Here is a 25,800-nt window from a genome sequence, read left to right as displayed (position 1 = left end):
GTGACATTGGGGTGATATATGTACATAGAGACAGCCCTAGATATGTACAGAGAGATACCCCTAGATGGTGACATTGGGGTGATATATGTACAGAGAGACAGCCCTAGATGGTGACATTGTGGTGATATATGTACAGAGAGACACCCCTAGATGGTGACATTGGGGTGATATATGTACAGAGAGACAGCCCTAGATATGTACAGAGAGACACCCCTAGATGGTGACATTGGGGTGATATATGTACAGAGAGACACCCCTAGATGGTGACATTGGGGTGATATATGTACAGAGAGACACCCCTAGATGGTGACATTGTGGTGATATATGTACAGAGAGACACCCCTAGATGGTGACATTGGGGTGATATATGTACAGAGAGACAGCCCTAGATATGTACAGAGAGACACCCCTAGATGGTGACATTGGGGTGATATATGTACAGAGAGACACCCCTAGATGGTGACATTGGGGTGATATATGTACTGAGAGACACCCCTAGATGGTGACATTGGGGTGATATATGTAAAGAGAAACACCCCTAGATGGTGACATTGGGGTGATATATGTACAGAGTTACACCTCTAGATGGTGACATTGGGGTGATATATGTACAGAGAGATACCCCTAGATGGTGACATTGGGGTGATATATGTACAGAGAGATACCCCTAGATGGTGACATTGGGGTGATATATGTACAGAGAGATACCCCTAGATGGTGACATTGGGGTGATATATGTACAGAGAGAATCCCCTAGATGGTGACATTGGGGTGATATATGTACAGAGAGATACCCCTAGATGGTGACATTGGGGTGATATATGTTCAGTGAGATACCTCTAGATGGTGACATTGGGGTGATATATGTACAGAGAGATACCCCTAGATGGTGACATTGGGGTGATATATGTACAGAGAGATACCCCTAGATGGTGACATTGGGGTGATATATGTACAGAGAGAATCCCCTAGATGGTGACATTGGGGTGATATATGTACAGAGAGATACCCCTAGATGGTGACATTGGGGTGATATATGTACAGAGTTACATCCCTAGATGGTGACATTGGGGTGATATATGTACAGAGAGATACCCCTAGATGGTGACATTGGGGTGATATATCTACAGAGAGACACCTCTAGATGGTGACATTGGGGTGATATATGTACAGAGAGTTATCCCTAGATGGTGACATTGGGGTGATACATGTACAGAGAGACACCCCTAGATGGTGACATTGGGGTGATATATGTACAGAGAGTTATCCCTAGATGGTGACATTGGGGTGATACATGTACAGAGAGACACCCCTAGATGGTGACATTGGGGTGATATATGTACAGAGAGACACCCCTAGATGGTGACATTGGGGTGATATATCTACAGAGAGACACCTCTAGATGGTGACATTGGGGTGATATATGTACAGAGAGTTATCCCTAGATGGTGACATTGGGGTGATATATGTACAGAGAGTTATCCCTAGATGGTGACATTGGGGTGATATATGTACAGAGAGTTATCCCTAGATGGTGACATTGGGGTGATACATGTACAGAGAGACACCCCTAGATGGTGACATTGGGGTGATATATCTACAGAGAGACACCTCTAGATGGTGACATTGGGGTGATATATGTACAGAGAGTTATCCCTAGATGGTGACATTGGGGTGATATATGTACAGAGAGTTATCCCTAGATGGTGACATTGGGGTGATACATGTACAGAGAGACACCCCTAAATGGTGACATTGGGGTGATATATGTACAGAGAGACACCCCTAGATGGTGACATTGGGGTGATATATGTACAGAGAGTTATCCCTAGATGGTGACATTGGGGTGATACATGTACAGAGAGACACCCCTAGATGGTGACATTGGGGTGATATATGTACAGAGAGTTATCCCTAGATGGTGACATTGGGGTGATACATGTACAGAGAGACACCCCTAGATGGTGACATTGGGGTGATATATGTACGGTGAGACACCCCTAGATGGTGACATTGGGGTGATATATGTAAAGAGAGACACCCCTAGATGGTGACATTGGGGTGATATATGTACAGAGTTACACCCCTAGATGGTGACATTGGGGTGATATATGTACAGAGAGACACCCCTAGATGGTGACATTGGGGTGATATATGTACAGAGAGACGCCCCTAGGTGGTGACATTGGGGTGATATATGTACAGAGTGACACCCCTAGGTGGTGACATTGGGGTGATATATGTACAGAGAGACACCCCTAGGTGGTGACATTGGGGTGATATATGTACAGAGAGACACCCCTAGATGGTGACATTGGGGTGATATATGTACAGAGAGAAACCCCTAGATGGTGACATTGGGGTGATATATGTACAGAGAGACACCCCTAGATGGTGACATTGGGGTGATATATGTTCAGTGAGATACCCCTAGATGGTGACATTGGGGTGATATATGTACAGAGAGATACCTCTAGATGGTGACATTGGGGTGATATATGTACAGAGAGACACCCCTAGATGGTGACATTGGGGGGATATATGTACAGAGAGACACCCCTAGATATGTATAGTGAGACACCCCTAGATGGTGACATTGGGGTGATATATGTACAGAGAGACACCCCTAGATGGTGACATTGGGGTGATATATGTACAGAGAAACGCCCCTAGATGGTGACATTGGGGTGATATATGTACAGAGAGACACCCCTAGATGGTGACATTGGGGTGATATATGTACTGAGAGACACCCCTAGATGGTGACATTGGGGTGATATATGTAAAGAGAAACACCCCTAGATGGTGATATTGGGGTGATATATGTACAGAGAGATACCCCTAGATGGTGACATTGGGGTGATATATGTACAGAGTTACACCTCTAGATGGTGACATTGGGGGCATATATGTACAGAGTTACACCCCTAGATGGTGACATTGGGGTGATATATGTACAGAGTTACACCCCTAGATGGTGACATTGGGGTGATATATGTACAGAGTTACACCCCTAGATGGTGACATTGGGGGCATATATGTACAGAGTTACACCCCTAGATGGTGACATTGGGGTGATATATGTACAGAGAGATACCTCTAGATGGTGACATTGGGGTGATATATGTACAGAGAGACACCCCTAGATGGTGACATTGGGGTGATATATGTACAGAGTTACACCCCTAGATGGTGACATTGGGGGCATATATGTACAGAGTTACACCCCTAGATGGTGACATTGGGGTGATATATGTACAGAGAGATACCTCTAGATGGTGACATTGGGGTGATATATGTACAGAGAGATACCCCTAGATGGTGACATTGGGGTGATACATGTACAGAGTTACACCTCTAGATGGTGACATTGGGGTGATATATGTACAGAGAGACACCCCTAGATGGTGACATTGGGGTGATATATGTACAGAGAGACACCTCTAGATGGTGACATTGGGGTGATATATGTACAGAGAGACACCCCTAGATTGTGACATTGGGTTGATATATGTACAGAGAGATACCCCTAGATGGTGACATTGGGGTGATATATGTACAGAGAGACACCCCTAGATGGTGACATTGGGTTGATATATGTACAGAGAGATACCCCTAGATGGTGACATTGGGGTGATATATGTACAGAGAGACACCCCTAGATGGTGACATTGGGGTGATATATGTACAGAGAGACACCCCTAGATGGTGACATTGGGGTGATATATGTACAGAGAGACACCCCTAGATGGTGACATTGGGTTGATATATGTACAGAGAGATACCCCTAGATGGTGACATTGGGGTGATATATGTACAGAGAGACACCCCTAGATGGTGACATTGGGGTGATATATGTACAGAGAGACACCCCTAGATTGTGACATTGGGTTGATATATGTACAGAGAGACACCCCTAGGTGGTGACATTGGGGTGATATATGTACAGAGAGATACCCCTAGATGGTGACATTGGGGTGATATATGTACAGAGAGACACCCCTAGATGGTGACATTGGGGTGATATATGTACAGAGAGACACCCCTAGATTGTGACATTGGGTTGATATATGTACAGAGAGATACCCCTAGATGGTGACATTGGGGTGATATATGTACAGAGAGACACCCCTAGATGGTGACATTGGGGTGATATATGTACAGAGAGACACCCCTAGATATGTACAGTGAGACACCCCTAGATTGTGACATTGGGGTGATATATGTACAGAGAGACACCCCTAGATGGTGACATTGGGGTGATATATGTACAGAGAGACACCCCTAGATGGTGACATTGGGGTGATATATGTACAGAGAGACACCCCTAGATGGTGACATTGGGGTGATATATGTACAGAGAGACACCCCTAGATGGTGACATTGGGGTGATATATGTACAGAGAGACACCCTTAGATGGTGACATTGGGGTGATATATGTACAGAGAGACACCCCTAGATGGTGACATTGGGGTGATATATGTACGGTGAGACACCCCTAGATGGTGACATTGGGGTGATATATGTACGGTGAGACACCCCTAGATGGTGACATTGGGGTGATATATGTACAGAGAGACACCCCTAGATGGTGACATTGGGGTGATATATGTACAGAGAGACACCCCTAGATGGTGACATTGGGGTGATATATGTACAGAGAGACACCCCTAGATGGTGACATTGGGGTGATATATGTACAGAGTGACACCCCTAGATGGTGACATTGGGGTGATATATGTACAGAGAGACACCTCTAGATGGTGACATTGGGGTGATATATGTACAGAGAGACACCCCTAGATGGTGACATTGGGGTGATATATGTACAGAGAGACACCCCTAGATGGTGACATTGGGGTGATATATGTACAGAGAGACACCCCTAGATGGTGACATTGGGGTGATATATGTACAGAGAGACACCCCTAGATGGTGACATTGGGGTGATATATGTACAGAGAGACACCCCTCGATGGTGACATTGGGGTGATATATGTACAGTGAGACACCCCTAGATGGTGACATTGGGGTGATACATGTACAGAGAGACACCCCTAGATGGTGACATTGGGGTGATATATGTACAGAGAGATACCCCTAGATGGTGACATTGGGGTGATACATGTACAGAGTTACACCTCTAGATGGTGACATTGGGGTGATATATGTACAGAGAGATACCCCTAGATGGTGACATTGGGGTGATACATGTACAGAGTTACACCTCTAGATGGTGACATTGGGGTGATATATGTACAGAGAGACACCCCTAGATGGTGACATTGGGGTGATATATGTACAGAGAGACACCTCTAGATGGTGACATTGGGGTGATATATGTACAGAGAGACACCCCTAGATTGTGACATTGGGTTGATATATGTACAGAGAGATACCCCTAGATGGTGACATTGGGGTGATATATGTACAGAGAGACACCCCTAGATGGTGACATTGGGTTGATATATGTACAGAGAGATACCCCTAGATGGTGACATTGGGGTGATATATGTACAGAGAGACACCCCTAGATGGTGACATTGGGGTGATATATGTACAGAGAGACACCCCTAGATGGTGACATTGGGGTGATATATGTACAGAGAGACACCCCTAGATGGTGACATTGGGTTGATATATGTACAGAGAGATACCCCTAGATGGTGACATTGGGGTGATATATGTACAGAGAGACACCCCTAGATGGTGACATTGGGGTGATATATGTACAGAGAGACACCCCTAGATTGTGACATTGGGTTGATATATGTACAGAGAGACACCCCTAGGTGGTGACATTGGGGTGATATATGTACAGAGAGATACCCCTAGATGGTGACATTGGGGTGATATATGTACAGAGAGACACCCCTAGATGGTGACATTGGGGTGATATATGTACAGAGAGACACCCCTAGATTGTGACATTGGGTTGATATATGTACAGAGAGATACCCCTAGATGGTGACATTGGGGTGATATATGTACAGAGAGACACCCCTAGATGGTGACATTGGGGTGATATATGTACAGAGAGACACCCCTAGATATGTACAGTGAGACACCCCTAGATTGTGACATTGGGGTGATATATGTACAGAGAGACACCCCTAGATGGTGACATTGGGGTGATATATGTACAGAGAGACACCCCTAGATGGTGACATTGGGGTGATATATGTACAGAGAGACACCCCTAGATGGTGACATTGGGGTGATATATGTACAGAGAGACACCCCTAGATGGTGACATTGGGGTGATATATGTACAGAGAGACACCCTTAGATGGTGACATTGGGGTGATATATGTACAGAGAGACACCCCTAGATGGTGACATTGGGGTGATATATGTACGGTGAGACACCCCTAGATGGTGACATTGGGGTGATATATGTACGGTGAGACACCCCTAGATGGTGACATTGGGGTGATATATGTACAGAGAGACACCCCTAGATGGTGACATTGGGGTGATATATGTACAGAGAGACACCCCTAGATGGTGACATTGGGGTGATATATGTACAGAGAGACACCCCTAGATGGTGACATTGGGGTGATATATGTACAGAGTGACACCCCTAGATGGTGACATTGGGGTGATATATGTACAGAGAGACACCTCTAGATGGTGACATTGGGGTGATATATGTACAGAGAGACACCCCTAGATGGTGACATTGGGGTGATATATGTACAGAGAGACACCCCTAGATGGTGACATTGGGGTGATATATGTACAGAGAGACACCCCTAGATGGTGACATTGGGGTGATATATGTACAGAGAGACACCCCTAGATGGTGACATTGGGGTGATATATGTACAGAGAGACACCCCTCGATGGTGACATTGGGGTGATATATGTACAGTGAGACACCCCTAGATGGTGACATTGGGGTGATACATGTACAGAGAGACACCCCTAGATGGTGACATTGGGGTGATATATGTACAGAGTTACACCCGTGGATGGTGACATTGGGGTGATATATGTACAGAGAGACACCCCTAGATGGTGACATTGGGGTGATATATGTACAGAGAGACACCCCTAGATGGTGACATTGGGGTGATATATGTACAGAGAGATACCCCTAGATGGTGACATTGGGGTGATATATGTACAGAGAGACACCTCTAGATGGTGACATTGGGGTGATATATGTACAGAGTTACACCCCTAGATGGTGACATTGGGGTGATATATGTACAGAGAGATACCCCTAGATGGTGACATTGGGGTGATATATGTACAGAGAGACACCCCTAGATGGTGACATTGGGGTGATATATGTACAGAGAGACACCCCTAGATGGTGACATTGGGGTGATATATGTACAGAGAGACACCCCTCGATGGTGACATTGGGGTGATATATGTACAGTGAGACACCCCTAGATGGTGACATTGGGGTGATACATGTACAGAGAGACACCCCTAGATGGTGACATTGGGGTGATATATGTACAGAGTTACACCCGTGGATGGTGACATTGGGGTGATATATGTACAGAGAGACACCCCTAGATGGTGACATTGGGGTGATATATGTACAGAGAGATACCCCTAGATGGTGACATTGGGGTGATATACGTACAGAGAGACACCCCTAGATGGTGACATTGGGGTGATATACGCACAGAGAGACACCCCTAGATGGTGACATTGGGGTGATATATGTACAGAGTTACACCCCTAGATGGTGACATTGGGGTGATATATGTACAGAGAGACACCCCTAGATGGTGACATTGGGGTGATATATGTACAGAGAGACACCCCTAGATGGTGACATTGGGGTGATATATGTACAGAGAGACACCCCTAGATGGTGACATTGGGGTGATATATGTACTGAGAGACACCCCTAGATGGTGACATTGGGGTGATATATGTAAAGAGAAACACCCCTAGATGGTGACATTGGGGTGATATATGTACAGAGTTACACCTCTAGATGGTGACATTGGGGTGATATATGTACAGAGAGATACCCCTAGATGGTGACATTGGGGTGATATATGTACAGAGAGATACCCCTAGATGGTGACATTGGGGTGATATATGTACAGAGTTACACCCCTAGATGGTGACATTGGGGTGATATATGTACAGAGAGACACCCCTAGATGGTGACATTGGGGTGATATATGTACAGAGAGACACCCCTAGATGGTGACATTGGGGTGATATATGTACAGAGAGACACCCCTAGATGGTGACATTGGGGTGATATATGTACAGAGAGACACCCCTAGATGGTGACATTGGGGTGATATATGTACAGAGTGACACCCCTAGATGGTGACATTGGGGTGATATATGTACAGAGAGACACCCCTAGATGGTGACATTGGGGTGATATATGTACAGAGAGACACCCCTAGATGGTGACATTGGGGTGATATATGTACAGTGAGATACCCCTAGATGGTGACATTGGGGTGATATATGTACAGAGAGATACCCCTAGATGGTGACATTGGGGTGATATATGTACAGAGTTACACCCCTAGATGGTGACATTGGGGTGATATATGTACAGAGTTACACCCCTAGATGGTGACATTGGGGTGATATATGTACAGAGAGACACCCCTAGATGGTGACATTGGGGTGATATATGTACAGAGAGACACCCCTAGATGGTGACATTGGGGTGATATATGTACAGTGAGATACCCCTAGATGGTGACATTGGGGTGATATATGTACAGAGAGATACCCCTAGATGGTGACATTGGGGTGATATATGTACAGAGAGACACCCCTAGATGGTGACATTGGGGTGATATATGTACAGAGTTACACCCCTAGATGGTGACATTGGGGTGATATATGTACAGAGAGACACCCCTAGATGGTGACATTGGGGTGATATATGTACAGAGAGATACCTCTAGATGGTGACATTGGGGTGATATATGTACAGAGTTACACCTCTAGATGGTGACATTGGGGTGATATATGTACAGAGTTACACCCCTAGATGGTGACATTGGGGTGATATATGTACAGAGTTACACCTCTAGGTGGTGACATTGGGGTGATACATGTACAGAGAGACACCCCTAGATGGTGACATTGGGGTGATACATGTACAGAGAGACACCCCTAGATGGTGACATTGGGGTGATACATGTACAGAGAGACACCCCTAGATGGTGACATTGGGGTGATATATGTACAGAGAGACACCTCTAGATGGTGACATTGGGGTGATATGTGTACAGAGAGACACCCCTAGATGGTGACATTGGGGTGATATGTGTACAGAGAGACACCCCTAGATGGTGACATTGGGGTGATATGTGTACAGAGAGACACCCCTAGATGGTGACATTGGGGTGATATGTGTACAGAGAGACACCCCTAGATGGTGACATTGGGGTGATATGTGTACAGAGAGACACCCCTAGATGGTGACATTGGGGTGATATGTGTACAGAGAGATACCCCTAGATGGTGACATTGGGGTGATATGTGTACAGAGAGACACCCCTAGATGGTGACATTGGGGTGATATATGTACAGAGAGACACCCCTAGATGGTGACATTGGGGTGATATGTGTACAGAGAGACACCCCTAGATGGTGACATTGGGGTGATATGTGTACAGAGAGACACCCCTAGATGGTGACATTGGGGTGATATGTGTACAGAGAGACACCCCTAGATGGTGACATTGGGGTGATATGTGTACAGAGAGACACCCCTAGATGGTGACATTGGGGTGATATGTGTACAGAGAGATACCCCTAGATGGTGACATTGGGGTGATATGTGTACAGAGAGACACCCCTAGATGGTGACATTGGGGTGATATATGTACAGAGAGACACCCCTAGATGGTGACATTGGGGTGATATGTGTACAGAGAGACACCCCTAGATGGTGACATTGGGGTGATATATGTACAGAGAGATACCCCTAGATGGTGACATTGGGGTGATATATGTACAGAGAGACACCCCTAGATGGTGACATTGGGGTGATATGTGTACAGAGTTACACCCCTAGATGGTGACATTGGGGTGATATATGTACAGAGAGACACCCCTAGATGGTGACATTTGGGTGATATATGTACAGAGAGACACCCCTACATGGTGACATTGGGGTGATAAATGTACAGAGAGATACCCCTAGATGGTGACATTGGGGTGATATATGTACAGAGAGATACCCCTAGATGGTGACATTGGGGTGATATATGTACAGAGAGATACCCCTAGATGGTGACATTGGGGTGATATATGTACAGAGAGACACCCCTAGATGGTGACATTGGGGTGATATATGTACAGAGAGATACCCCTAGATGGTGACATTGGGGTGATATATGTACAGAGAGATACCCCTAGATGGTGACATTGGGGTGATATATGTACAGAGAGACACCCCTAGATGGTGACATTGGGGTGATATATGTACAGAGTTACACCCCTAGATGGTGACATTGGGGTGATATATGTACAGAGAGACACCCCTAGATGGTGACATTGGGGTGATATATGTACAGAGAGACACCCCTAGATGGTGACATTGGGGTGATATATGTACAGAGAGACACCCCTAGATGGTGACATTGGGGTGATATATGTACAGAGTTACACCCCTAGATGGTGACATTGGGGTGATATATGTACAGAGAGACACCCCTAGATGGTGACATTGGGGTGATACATGTACAGAGAGACACCTCTAGATGGTGACATTGGGGTGATACATGTACAGAGAGACACCTCTAGATGGTGACATTGGGGTGATACATGTACAGAGAGACACCCCTAGATGGTGACATTGGGGTGATACATGTACAGAGAGACACCCCTAGATGGTGACATTGGGGTGATACATGTACAGAGAGACACCCCTAGATGGTGACATTGGGGTGATATATGTACAGAGAGACACCCCTAGATGGTGACATTGGGGTGATACATGTACAGAGAGACACCTCTAGATGGTGACATTGGGGTGATACATGTACAGAGAGACACCCCTAGATGGTGACATTGGGGTGATACATGTACAGAGAGACACCTCTAGATGGTGACATTGGGGTGATACATGTACAGAGAGACACCCCTAGATGGTGACATTGGGGTGATACATGTACAGAGAGACACCCCTAGATGGTGACATTGGGGTGATACATGTACAGAGAGACACCCCTAGATGGTGACATTGGGGTGATACATGTACAGAGAGACACCCCTAGATGGTGACATTGGGGTGATATATGTACAGAGAGACACCCCTAGATGGTGACATTGGGGTGATATATGTACAGAGAGACACCCCTAGATGGTGACATTGGGGTGATATATGTACAGAGAGACACCCCTAGATGGTGACATTGGGGTGATATGTGTACAGAGAGACACCCCTAGATGGTGACATTGGGGTGATATGTGTACAGAGAGACACCCCTAGATGGTGACATTGGGGTGATATGTGTACAGAGAGACACCCCTAGATGGTGACATTGGGGTGATATGTGTACAGAGAGATACCCCTAGATGGTGACATTGGGGTGATATGTGTACAGAGAGACACCCCTAGATGGTGACATTGGGGTGATATGTGTACAGAGTTACACCCCTAGATGGTGACATTGGGGTGATATATGTACAGAGAGACACCCCTAGATGGTGACATTGGGGTGATATATGTACAGAGAGACACCTCTAGATGGTGACATTGGGGTGATATATGTACAGAGAGACACCCCTAGATGGTGACATTGGGGTGATATATGTACAGAGAGATACCCCTAGATGGTGACATTGGGGTGATATATGTACAGAGAGATAACCCTAGATGGTGACATTGGGGTGATATATGCACAGAGAGACACCCCTAGATGGTGACATTGGGGTGATATATGTACAGAGAGATACCCCTAGATGGTGATATTGGGGTGATATATGTACAGAGAGACACCCCTAGATGGTGACATTGGGGTGATATATGTACAGAGAGACACCTCTAGATGGTGACATTGGGGTGATATATGTACAGAGTTACACCTCTAGATGGTGACATTGGGGTGATAAATGTACAGAGAGATACCCCTAGATGGTGACATTGGGGTGATATATGTACAGAGAGATACCTTTAGATGGTGACATTGGGGTGATATATGTACAGAGTTACACCTCTAGATGGTGACATTGGGGTGATATATGTACAGAGAGATACCCCTAGATGGTGACATTGGGGACCTATATGTACAGAGTGATACCCCTAGATGGTGACATTGGGGTGATATATGTACAGAGAGATACCTCTAGATGGTGACATTGGGGTGATATATGTACAGAGAGATACCCCTAGATGGTGACATTGGGGTGATATATGTACAGAGAGATACCTCTAGATGGTGACATTGGGGTGATATATGTACAGAGAGATACCCCTAGATGGTGACATTGGGGTGATATATGTACCCCTGAATATAGTGTAAAGGATACAGGTCTCTTCATACACTTGAATGGTGGCCAAGTCTCCCTCCAGCCGGATGATCTCACCCACAAGTTCTGAATGACCAACTCGAACCAACTCATACATGGCGGCCCCCGACATCTGCGCTGCCGTCACCACTGCCAGGGAAGAAATGTACATATTATCCCGTCCAAAACTCAGCTCTGGGCACAGAGCCAGCATGCTGGATATTTTCATGCACTCCAGGGATTCTACCCATAAGAAGTATTTCAGACCCTTCCCATGGAAACATTGGTCCATACACAAGACCAGCCAGAGTGTGCGGCATGCTGTATTCTCTGTACGGCATGCTGTATGCTCTGTGCGGCATGCTGTATTCTCTGTGCGGCATGCTTTATGCTCTGTGCGGCATGCTGTATTCTCTGTGCGGCATGCTGTATGCTCTGTGCGGCATGCTGTATGCTCTGTGCGGCATGCAGTATGCTCTGTGCGGCATGCAGTATGTTCTGTGCGGCATGCAGTATTCTCTGTGCGGCATGCAGTATTCTCTGTGCGGCATGCAGTATTCTCTGTGCGGCATGCAGTATGCGCTGTGCGGCATGCAGTATGTACTGTGCGGCATGCAGTATTCTCTGTGCGGCATGCTGTATTCTCTGTGCGGCATGCAGTATGCTCTGTGCGGCATGCAGTATGTTCTGTGCGGCATGCAGTATTCTCTGTGCGGCATGCAGTATTCTCTGTGCGGCATGCAGTATTCTCTGTGCGGCATGCAGTATGCGCTGTGCGGCATGCAGTATGCTCTGTGTGGCATGCAGTATGCTCTGTGAGGCATGCTGTATGCTCTGTGCGGCATGCAGTATGCTCTGTGTGGCATGCAGTACGCTCTGTGCGGCATGTAGTATGCTCTTTACGGCATGCAGTATTCTCTGTGCGGCATGCTGTATGCTCTGTGCTGCATGCAGTATGCTCTGTGCAGCATGTAATATGCTCTTTATGGCATGCAGTATTCTCTAAGCGGCATGCTGTATGCTCTGTGCGGCATGCAGTATGCTCTGTGTGGCATGCAGTATGCTCTGTGCGGCATGTAGTATGCTCTTTACGGCATGCAGTATTCTCTGCGCGGCATGTAATATGCTCTGTGTGGCATGCAGTATGCTCTGTGCGGCATGCAGTATTCTCTGTGCGGCATGCAGTAGTATGCTCTGTGCGGCATGCAGTATTCTCTGTGCGGCATGCAGTATGCTCTGTGCCGCATGTAGTATGCTCTGCGCAGCATGCAGTATGCTCTGTGTGGCATGCAGTATGCTCTGTGTGGCATGCAGTATTCTCTGTGCGGCATGCTGTATGCTCTGTGCGGCATGCAGTATGCTCTGTGTGGCATGCAGTATGCTCTGTGTGGCATGCAGTATTCTCTGTGCGGCATGCTGTATGCTCTGTGCGGCATGCAGTATGCTCTGTGTGGCATGCAGTATGCTCTGCGCGGCATGCAGTATGCTCTGTGCGGCATGCAGTATGCTCTGTGCGGCATGTAGTATGCTCTTTACGGCATGCAGTATTCTCAGTGCGGCATGCAGTATGCTCTGCGCGGCATGCAGTATGCTCTGTGCGGCATGCAGTATGCTCTGCGCGGCATGCAGTATGCTCTGTGCGGCATATAGTATGCTATGCGCGGCATACAGTATGCTCTGCGCAATGTCTGAATATGGGTTTTCTCCACAATTCCTGGTTTTCACCTTTTTTCCTCCTTCTTTAAATCTCAATGCTGCTGATCTCCTGTAGCCTCTTTCACTCATTTCCTGTCTACATTCATTCAGCCTACATCTTGACTCTGCAACAATTTCCTTTGCCCACCGGTGGAAGAACCAGAGGAAGAAGACAGCGGAGGGAGAAGAACCAGAGGAAGAACGAGAGGAAGAAGACAGCGGAGGAAGAAGAACCGGAGGAAGAACCAAAAGAAGAAGACAGCGGAGGGAGAAGAACCAGAGGAAGAACGAGAGGAAGAAGACAGCGGAGGGAGAAGAACCAGAGGAGGAACCAGAGGAAGAAGACAGGGGAGGGAGAAGAACCAGAGGAGGAACCAGAGGAAGAAGACAGTGAAGGGAGAAGAACCAGAGAAAGAAGACAGCGGAGGGAGAAGAACCAGAGGAGGAACCAGAGGAAGAAGACAGTGAAGGGAGAAGAACCAGAGGAAGAACCGTAGGAAGAAGACAGCGGCGGAAGAAGAACCGGATGGAGAACTGGAGGAAGAACAAGAGGAAGAAAGCGGTGGAGGGAGAAGAACCGGAGGAAGAAGACAGCGGAGGGAGAAGAACCAGAGGAAGAACCAGAGGAAGAAGTCAGAGGAGGGAGAAGAATCAAAGGAAGAACCAGGGGAAGAAGACAGTGAAGGGAGAAGAACCAGAGGAAGAACCGGAGGAAGAAGACAGCTGAGGAAGAAGAACCAGAGGAAGAACGGGAGGAAGAGGACAGCGGAGGAAGAAAAACCGGATGAAGAACTGGAGGAAGAACAAGAGGAAGAAGGCAGCGGAGGGAGAAGAACCGGAGGAAGAAGACAGCGGAGGGAGAAGAACCAGAGGAAGAAGACAGAGGAGGGAGAAGAATCAAATGAAGGACCAGGGGAAGAAGACAGTGAAGGGAGAAGAACCAGAGGAAGAAGACAGCGGAGGGAGAAGAACCGGATGAAGAACTGGAGGAAGAATAAGAGGAAGAAGACAGCGGAGGGAGAAGAACAGGAGGAAGAACCAAAAGAAGAAGACAGCGGAGGGAGAAGAACCAGAGGAAGAACGAGAGGAAGAAGACAGCAAAGGGAGAAGAATCAGAGGAAGAACCAGAGGAAGAAGACAGTGAAGGGAGAAGAACCAGAGGAAGAACCGGAGGAAGAAGACAGCGGAGGAAGAAGAACCGGAGGAAGAACCAAAAGAAGAAGACAGCGGAGGGAGAAGAACCAGAGGAAGAACGAGAGGAAGAAGACAGCAAAGGGAGAAGAACCAGAGGAAGAACCAGAGGAAGAAGACAGCGGAGGGAGAAGAATCAGAGGAAGAACCGGAGGAAGAAGACAGCATAGGGAGAAGTGGAACAGGTGCATCTGAGCTACTACCTCCTGTGCAATGCCTGGTGAGCCTCAAGAACACAGCACTCAGCCTATGAAGTCTCTGTAAACCCCCATATAGCCCATGCAAAAAAGGAGAAAGGCTGGTGCTATAAAAGTCAGCTAAACCATTATTTTATTACTGCATGTGAACAGCAGTCAAAAAGAAAGTCAACACGTTTCAGGCGTCAGGTCTTAATCATAGCCATGATCATGACCATGCTTAAGGCCTGCTGTTCACATGCAATAATAGCACCAGCCTTTGTCCTTTTTAGCACAGGGAGAACAAGCGGAAAAAGAAAGCAAAGGCAGAAGAACCAGAGGAAGAAGACAGCGGAGGGAGAAGAACCGGAGGAAGAACCAGAGGAAGAAGACAGCGCAGGAAGAAAAACCGGAGGAATAACCAGAGGAAGTAGACAGCGGAGGTAGAAGAACCAGAGGAAGAACCAGAGGAAGAAGACATCGGAGGGAGAAGAACCAGAGGAATAACCAGAGGAAGAAGACAGCGGAGTAAGAAGAAACAGAGGAAGAAGACAGCGGAGTGAGAAGAACCGGAGGAAGAACCAGAGGAAGAAGACATCGGAGGGAGAAGAACCAGAGGAAGAACCTGAGGAAGGAGACAGCGCAGGAAGAAAAACCGGAGGAATAACCAGAGGAAGAAGACAGCGGAGGTAGAAGAACCAGAGGAAGAACCAGAGGAAGAAGACATCGGAGGGAGAAGAACCAGAGGAATAACCAGAGGAAGAAGACAGCGGAGTGAGAAGAACCAGAGGAAGAAGACAGCGGAGTGAGAAGAACCGGAGGAAGAACCAGAGAAAGAAGACATCGGAGGGAGAAGAACCAGAGGAATAACCAGAGGAAGAAGACAGCGGAGTGAGAAGAACCAGAGGAAGAAGACAGTGGAGGGAGAAGAACCGGAGGAAGAACCAGAGGAAGGAGACAGCAGAGGGAGGAGAACCAGAGGGAGAACCGGAGGAAGAACCAGAGGAAGCAAAACAGTGGAGAGAGAAGAACCAGAGGAAGAACCAATGGAAGAAGACATCAGTGAAGGGAGAAGAACCGGAGGAAGAACCAGAGGAAGAAGACATCAGCAGAGGGAGAAGAACTGGAGGAAGAACTAGAGGAAGAAGACAGCGGAGGGAGAAGTACTGGAGGAAAAACAAGAGGAGGAAGACAGCGAAGAGAGAAGGACTGGAGGAAGAACTGGATGAAGAAGACAGCAGAGGTAGAATAACCGGAGGGAAAACCAGAGGAATAAGACACCAAAGGGAGAAGATCCAGAGGAAGAACTAGAGGAAGAAGACAGCGGAGTGAGAAGAACCGAAGGAAGAACCGGAGGAGGAAGACAGCAGAGGGAGAAGTGGAACAGATGCATCCAAGCTACTACCTCCTGTGCAATGCCTGGCGAGTTTTAAGAACACAGCCTATGAAGTCTCTGTAAACTTCCATATAGTCCATGCAAAAAAGTAGAAAGGCTGGTGCTTCTGGAGGAAGAACCAGAGGAAGCAGACAGTGGAGGGAGAAGAACTGGAGGAAGAACCAGAGGAAGAAGACATCAGTGGAGGGAGAAGAACCGGAAGAACCAGAGGAAGAAGACAGCAGAGGAAGAAGAACCAGAGGGAGAACCAGAGGAAGCAGACAGTTGAGAGAGAAGAACCGGAGGAAGAAGACATCAGTGGAGGGAGAAGAACCGGAAGAAGAACCAGAGGAAGAAGACAGCAGAGGAAGAAGAACCAGAGGAAGAACCAGAGGAAGCAGACAGTTGAGAGAGAAGAACCGGAGGAAGAAGACATCAGTGGAGGGAGAAGAATAGGAGGAAGAACCAGAGGAAGAAGACAGTGGAGGAAAAAGTACAGGAGGAAGAGCAAGAGGAGGAAGACAGCGAAGGGAGAAGGACTGGAGGAAGAACTGGAGAAAGAAGACAGCAGAGAAAGAAAACTATACTCATCTCATACGACCAGGGTTGTGGGGAAGAGGTCTTTGTCCTCATCAATATGGGGACAAGGTGCTTTGGGGTGGGGGGACGCAGAGCCCCCCTGACCCAAAGCATTAACCCCCCCATGTTGAGGGCATGTGGCCTGGTATGGTCCAGGAGGCGGAGCGCTCGCTTGTCCCTCCCCCTTTCCTGACCAGCCAGGCTGCATGCTCAGATAAGGGTCTGGTATGAATTTGGGGGGGACCCCACACCATTTTTTTTTGTATTGGCGTGGGGTTCCCCCCTCAAGAATCATACCATACTCAAAGGGCCTGGTATGAATGAATCAAAGTCAGATCCTGGTCATTGACAGGGCAAAATCGGATCCACAGTCATTATGACTTTCATGTCGTACCAGTGTGAACCGGGCCTCAGATCTTCTCTGTGTTTGGCTATCCTCAGTCACACCGGTTCAACCTCACTGATTGGATGCCGTAATAAATACCTGGTCCAGACACCCCATGGACAAATCCCAGCATGCTCTCCTCTTCCTCATCGCTGATTCTTGGCAGTTTAGAAAAATCCATCTTTGTACACCCTACAGACATAGAAGAATGTAATTACCATCACAGTCATTACTATATGGATCCTAGAAGTATTATATTATATGAGGGGGCTGGAAGATATGGAGAATTCATACTACCAATGTGTAGATTCATCCATGGATCCTAGAGGTATTATATTATACGGGGGGCTGGGAGATATGGAGAATTCATACTACCTAGGTGTAGATTCACCCATGGATCCTAGAGGTATTATATTATACGGGGGGGGCTGGGAAATATGGAGAATTCATACTACCAATGTGTAGATTTACCCATGGGTCCTAGAAGTATTATATTATACGGGGGGCTGGGAAATATGGAGAATTCATACTACCTAGGTGTAGATTCACCCATGAATCCTAGAGGTATTATATTATACAGGGGGGCTGGGAGATATGGAGAATTCATACTACCTAGGTGTAGATTCACCCATGGATCCTAGAGGTATTATATTATACGGGGGGCTGGGAGATATGGAGAATTCATACTACCTAGGTGTAGATTCACCCATGGATCCTAGAGGTATTATATTATACGGGGGGCTGGGAAATATGGAGAATTCATACTGCCAATGTGTAGATTTACCCATGGGTCCTAGAAGTATTATATTATACGGGGGGCTGGGAGATATGGAGAATTCATACTACCTAGGTGTAGATTCACCCATGGATCATAGAGGTATTATATTATACGGGGGGCTGGGAAATATGGAGAATTCATACTACCTAGGTGTAAATTCTCCCATGGATCCTAGAGGTATTATATTATACGGGGGGGGGCTGGGGTACAGGGGGGGGGATCCTGGAGGTATTATGGTATACAGGGAGATCCTGGAGGTATTATGGTATACAGGGGGAGATCCTGGAGGTATTATGGTATACGGGGAGATCCTGGAGGTATTATGGTATACGGGGAGATCCTGGAGGTATTATGGTATACGGGGGGAGATCCTGGAGGTATTATGATATACGGGGAGATTCTGGAGGTATTATGGTATACGGGGGGATCCTGGAGGTATTATGGTATACAGGGGGAAATCCTGGAGGTATTATGGTATACGGGGAGATCCTGGAAGTATTATGGTATACAGGGGGAGGTCCTGGAGGTATTATTGTATACAGGGGGAAATCCTGGAGGTATTATGGTATACGGGGAGTTCCTGGAAGGATTATGGTATACGGGGAGATCCTGGAGGTATTATGGTATACGGGGAGATCCTGGAGGTATTATGGTATACAGGGGGAGGTCCTGGAGGTATTATGGTATACGGGGAGATCCTGGAGGTATTATGGTATACGGAGAGATCCTGGAGGTATTATGGTATACGGGGAGATCCTGGAGGTATTATGGTATACAGGGGGAGGTCCTGGAGGTATTATGGTATACGGGGGGGGGGAAATCCTGGAGGTATTATGGTATACGGGGAGATCCTGGAGGTATTATGGTATACGGGGAGATCCTGGAGGTATTATGGTATACAGGGGGAGGTCCTGGAGGTATCATGGTATACGGGGGGGGAAATCCTGGAGGTATTATGGTATACGGGGAGATCCTGGAGGTATTATGGTATACGGGGGGAGATCCTGGAGGTATTATGGTATACGGGGAGATCCTGGAGGTATTATGGTATACAGGGGGAGATCCTGGAAGTATTATGGTATACGGGGAGATCCTGGAGGTATTATGGTATACGGGGAGATCCTGGAGGTATTATGGTATACAGGGGGAGATTGTGGAGGTATTATGGTATACGGGGAGATCCTGGAGGTATTATGGTATACAGGGGGAGATTGTGGAGGTATTATGGTATACGGGGAGATCCTGGAGGTATTATGGTATACGGGGAGATCCTGGAAGTATTATGGTATACAGGGGGAGATTGTGGAGGTATTATGGTATACGGGGAGATCCTGGAGGTATTATGGTATACGGGGAGATCCTGGAGGTATTATGGTATACGGGGAGATCCTGGAGGTATTATGGTATACGGGGAGACTGTGGAGGTATTATGGTATACAGGGGGAGATTGTGGAGGTATTATGGTATACGGGGAGATCCTGGAGGTATTATGGTATACGGGGAGACTGTGGAGGTATTATGGTATACAGGGGGAGGTGGGGGCTGGGATAGTTTAGGACGGGGAAGCAGACAATGACCTCTCTGTCCTGTGTGTTTGTGGTTGGTCTTGGCTCCGTATACATAATATACACTCAGATTGCTCTCGGTGTTCTCGGTTTGTATGGTGTAAATAGAGAAGCTGGATGGGCAGGAATCAGACCTGTTCTGACTGTTCAGAGGCAGCTGAAGAGACTCTTCTGTGCCGGAACGTTCCGCCAGCGCTGATTGTACTACCTGTATGTCCAAGGCTGGTCCCAGTTCCAATAATCTCTCTTCTAGTCATGGAATGATTAATCTATTCTAGAAATGTGGAGGAGAATGAAGGAGGAGAGAAGATATGTCCTCCAGAGGAAGCAGAATATACCGGGCGATTGTTAGAGAATACACGGGATGGACCTCAGTCTGCGATCATGTATGGAACATATAAGCCGTGTGTTCCCCCAAATATTACATAGGCTGAAAAAAAGACAGTCCATGTAGTTCAACCAATAAAAAATATTGGAGGAGATGACCTCTGACCCGACCAGGAAAGCCCCATTACAAAGTCATGCCGATCCCCCATCTTCCCTCTACCGAGTCACAGACAAAGGTCGTCATACCGATCCCCTGTCTTCCCTCTACCGAGTCACTGACAAAGGTTGTCATGCCGATCCCCTGTCTTCCTCTACCGAGTCACTGACAAAGGTCGTCATGCCGATCCCCCGTCTTCCTCTACCGAGTCACTGACAAAGGTCGTCATACCGATCCCCTGTCTTCCCTCTACCGAGTCACTGACAAAGGTCGTCATGCCGATCCCCTGTCTTCCCTCTACCGAGTCACTGACAAAGGTCGTCATGCCGATCCCCTGTCTTCCCTCTACTCCCCCGTCTACCTCTACCGAGTCACTGACAAAGGTCATCATGTCGATCCCCCGTCTTCCTCTACCGAGTCACTGACAAAGGTTGTCATACCGATCCCCTGTCTTCCCTCTACCGAGTCACTGACAAAGGTCGTCATGCCGATCCCCTGTCTTCCCTCTGCTCCCCCGTCTACCTCTACCGAGTCACTGACAAAGGTCGTCATGCCGATCCCCTGTCTTCCCTCTACTCCCCCGTCTTCCTCTACTGAGTCACTGACAAAGGTCGTCATGCCGATCCCTTGTCTTCCCTCTACCGAGTCACTGACAAAGGCCATCATGTCGATCTCCCGTCTTCCTCTACCGAGTCACTGACAAAGGTCGTCATGCCGATCCCCTGTCTTCCCTCTACTCCCCCGTCTTCCTCTACCGAGTCACTGACAAAGGTCGTCATGCCGATCCCCTGTCTTCCCTCTACTCCCCCGTCTTCCTCTACTGAGTCACTGACAAAGGTCATAATGCCGATCCCCTGTCTTCCCTCTACTCCCCTGTCTTCCCTCTACCGAGTCACTGACAAAGGCCATCATGTCGATCTCCCGTCTTCCTCTACCGAGTCACTGACAAAGGTCGTCATGCCGATCCCCTGTCTTCCCTCTACTCCCCCGTCTTCCTCTACCGAGTCACTGACAAAGGTCGTCATGCGATCCCCTGTCTTCCCTCTACTCCCCCATCTTCCTCTACTGAGTCACTGACAAAGGTCGTCATGCCGATCCCTTGTCTTCCCTCTACCGAGTCACTGACAAAGGCCATCATGTCGATCTCCCGTCTTCCTCTACTGAGTCACTGACAAAGGTCATCATGTCGATCCCCCGTCTTCCTCTACTGAGTCACTGACAAAGGTCGTCATGCCGATCCCCTGTCTTCCCTCTACTCCCCCATCTTGCTCTACTGAGTCACTGACAAAGGTCGTCATGCCGATCCCCTGTCTTCCCTCTACTCCCCCATCTTGCTCTACTGAGTCACTGACAAAGGTCGTCATGCCGATCCCCTGTCTTCCCTCTACTCCCCCATCTTGCTCTACTGAGTCACTGACAAAGGTCGTCATGCCGATCCCTTGTCTTCCCTCTACCGAGTCACTGACAAAGGCCATCATGTCGATCCCCTGTCTTCCTCTACCGAGTCACTGACAAAGGCCATCATGTCGATCCCCTGTCTTCCTCTACCGAGTCACTGACAAAGGTCGTCATGCCGATCCCCTGTCTTCCCTCTACTCCCCCGTCTTCCTCTACTGAGTCACTGACAAAGGTCGTCATGCCGATCCCCTGTCTTCCCTCTACTCCCCCGTCTTCCTCTACTGAGTCACTGACAAAGGTCGTCATGCCGATCCCCTGTCTTCCCTCTACTCCCCTGTCTTCCCTCTACCGAGTCACTGACAAAGGCCATCATGCCGATCCCCTGATACCCAGAGCTCCACCCTACAGACCCAGAGCTCCACCCACAGACCCAGCGCTCCACCCTACAGACCTAGAGCTCCACCCTACCGACCCAGAGCTCCACCCACAGACCCAGAGCTCCACTCACAGACCCAGAGCTTCACCCTTCAGAACCAGAGCTCCACCCACAGACCCAGAGCTCCACCCTACAGACCTAGAGCTCCACCCTACCGACCCAGAGCTCCACCCACAGACCCAAAGCTCCACCTACAGACCTAGAACTCCACCCTACAGACTCAGAGCTCCACCCACAGACCCAGATCCCTGCTCTACAGACCCAGAGCTCCGCCCTACCGACCCAGAGCTCCACCCACAGACCCAGAGCTCCACCCACAGACCCAGAGCTCCTCCCACAGACCCAGAGCTCCGCCCTACAGACCCAGAGCTCCGCCCTACAGACCCAGAGCTCCACCCACAGACCCAGAGCTCCACCCTACAGACCCAGAGCTCTACCCTACAGACCCAGAGCTCCACCCACAGGCCCAAAGCTCCAACCACAGACCCAGAGCTCCACCCTACAGACCCAGAGCTCCACCCTACCGACCAAAAGCTCCACCCACATACCCAGAGATCCACCCTACAGACACAGAGCTCCACCCACAGACCGAAAGCTCCAACCACAGACCCAGAGCTCCACCCTACAGACCCAGAGCTCCACCCACATACCCAGAGCTCCACCCACAGACCCAGAGCTCTGCCCTACAGACCCAGAGCTTCACCCTACAGACCCAAAGCTCCACCCACAGACCCTGAGCTCCACCCACAGACCCAGAGCTCCACCGACTGACCCAGAGCACCGCCCTACAAAACCAGAGCTTCACCCTACAGAACCAGAGCTCCACCCACAGACCCAGAGCTCCGCCCTGCAGACCCAAAGCTCCACCCACAGACCCTGAGCTCCACCCTACAGAGAATGACCCTCAATCCATAATAAGAACAGATACTGAGAATTACACCCGACATACAGGACAAGAGAAGTAGTACTGTGCAGAGTCCATACATACAGAATAAGAACAGATACCGAGAATTACACCCGACATACAGGACAAGAGAAGTAGTACTGTGCAGAGTCCATACATACAGAATAAGAACTGATACTGAGAATTACACCCGACATACAGGACAAGAGAAGTAGTACTGTGCAGAGTCCATACATACAGAATAAGAACAGATACCGAGAATTACACCCGACATACAGGACAAGAGAAGTAGTACTGTGCAGAGTCCGTACATACAGAATAAGAACAGATACCGAGAATTACACCCGACATACAGGACAAGAGAAGTGGTACTGTGCAGAGTCCATACAAACAGAATAAGAACAGATACCGAGAATTACACCCGACATACAGGACAAGAGAAGTAGTACTGTGCAGAGTCCGTACATACAGAATAAGAACAGATACCGAGAATTACACCCGACATACAGGACAAGAGAAGTAGTACTGTGCAGAGTCCATACATATAGAATAAGAACAGATACCGAGAATTACACCCGACACACAGGACAAGAGAAGTAGTACTGTGCAGAGTCCATACAAACAGAATAAGAACAGATACCGAGAATTACACCCGACATACAGGACAAGAGAAGTAGTACTGTGCAGAGTCCATACATACAGAATAAGAACAGATACTGAGAATTACATCCGACATAAGAGAAGTAGTACTGTGCAGAGTCCATACATACAGAATAAGAACAGATACCGAGAATTACACCCGACATACAGGACAAGAGAAGTAGTACTGTGCAGAGTCCATACATACAGAATAAGAACAGATACCGAGAATTACACCCGACATACAGGACAAGAGAAGTAGTACTGTGCAGAGTCCATACATACAGAATAAGAACAGATACCGAGAATTACACCCGACATACAGGACAAGAGAAGTAGTACTGTGCAGAGTCCATACATACAGAATAAGAACAGATACCGAGAATTACACCCGACATACAGGACAAGAGAAGTAGTACTGTGCAGAGTCCATACATACAGAATAAGAACAGATACTGAGAATTACATCCGACATAAGAGAAGTAGTACTGTGCAGAGTCCATACATACAGAATAAGAACAGATACCGAGAATTACACCCGACATACAGGACAAGAGAAGTAGTACTGTGCAGAGTCCGTACATACAGAATAAGAACAGATACCGAGAATTACACCCGACATACAGGACAAGAGAAGTAGTACTGTGCAGAGTCCATACATACAGAATAAGAACAGATACCGAGAATTACACCCGACATACAGGACAAGAGAAGTAGTACTGTGCAGAGTCCATACATACAGAATAAGAACAGATACCGAGAATTACACCCGACATACAGGACAAGAGAAGTAGTACTGTGCAGGAATAGTAAAGGATGAAGGTGACTTACCTCTGTGTCTGTATTTGGGAAGTCTCATCTGTCCTCAGTATCTCTGTATATATATATATATATATAAGGGGGAGGGGCAGTACTGGTTCCAGCTCACCTGTGTGTGATGAAGGTGAATGGAGGGACGATCATTGTGTACTATAAACACTGAATTGAAATTCTTCCTGCAGAGCGTACACATAAAGATAACACGTAAACACATACACAGGTAACACATACACAGGTAACACATACACAGGTAACACACACACACAGGTAACACACACACAGGTAACACATACACAGGTAACACATACACAGGTAACACACACACACAGGTAACACACACACAGGTAACACACACACAGGTAACACACACAGGTAACACACACACAGGTAACACACACACAGGTAACACACACAGGTAACACACACACAGGTAACACATAGACAGGTAACACACACACAGGTAACACACACACAGGTAACACACACACAGGTAACACATACACAGGTAACACATACACACAGGTAACACATACACAGGTAACACATACACAGGTAACACATACACACAGGTAACACACACACAGGTAACACATACACAGGTAACACATACACAGGTAACACATACACACAGGTAACACATACACACAGGTAACACATACACAGGTAACACATACACAGGTAACACATAGACAGGTAACACACACACAGGTAACACACACACAGGTAACACATACACAGGTAACACACACACAGGTAACATACACACAGGTAACACATACACAGGTAACACATACACACAGGTAACACACACACAGGTAACACATACACAGGTAACACATACACACAGGTAACACATACACAGGTAACACATACACAGGTAACACATACACACAGGTAACACACACAC

General features: G+C 47.6%; 1 protein-coding gene across 1 annotated transcript in view; it reads right to left on the bottom strand.

Moving 5' to 3' along the window:
• LOC141116492 (V-type proton ATPase catalytic subunit A-like) overlaps positions 1-25,017 on the bottom strand; it is a 64,183-nt gene extending 39,166 nt beyond the window's left edge. The window contains exons 1-3 of the mRNA XM_073608856.1: positions 24,906-25,017; positions 17,970-18,062; positions 12,491-12,619 (exon numbers count right to left, since the gene is read on the bottom strand). Of these exons, the coding sequence (XP_073464957.1) occupies positions 12,491-12,619; positions 17,970-18,062; positions 24,906-24,933 (250 nt within the window). The 5' untranslated portion in view covers positions 24,934-25,017. The remainder of the gene's footprint in view (positions 1-12,490; positions 12,620-17,969; positions 18,063-24,905) is intronic.
• Between the last annotated feature and the right edge of the window lie 783 nt (positions 25,018-25,800).

Source organism: Aquarana catesbeiana, linkage group LG13 (assembly GCF_042186555.1).
Source record: "Aquarana catesbeiana isolate 2022-GZ linkage group LG13, ASM4218655v1, whole genome shotgun sequence".
NCBI lineage: Eukaryota > Metazoa > Chordata > Amphibia > Anura > Ranidae > Aquarana > Aquarana catesbeiana.
Note: the sequence above shows the minus strand (reverse complement) of the source record. Positions and strands in the feature narration are given on the sequence as shown.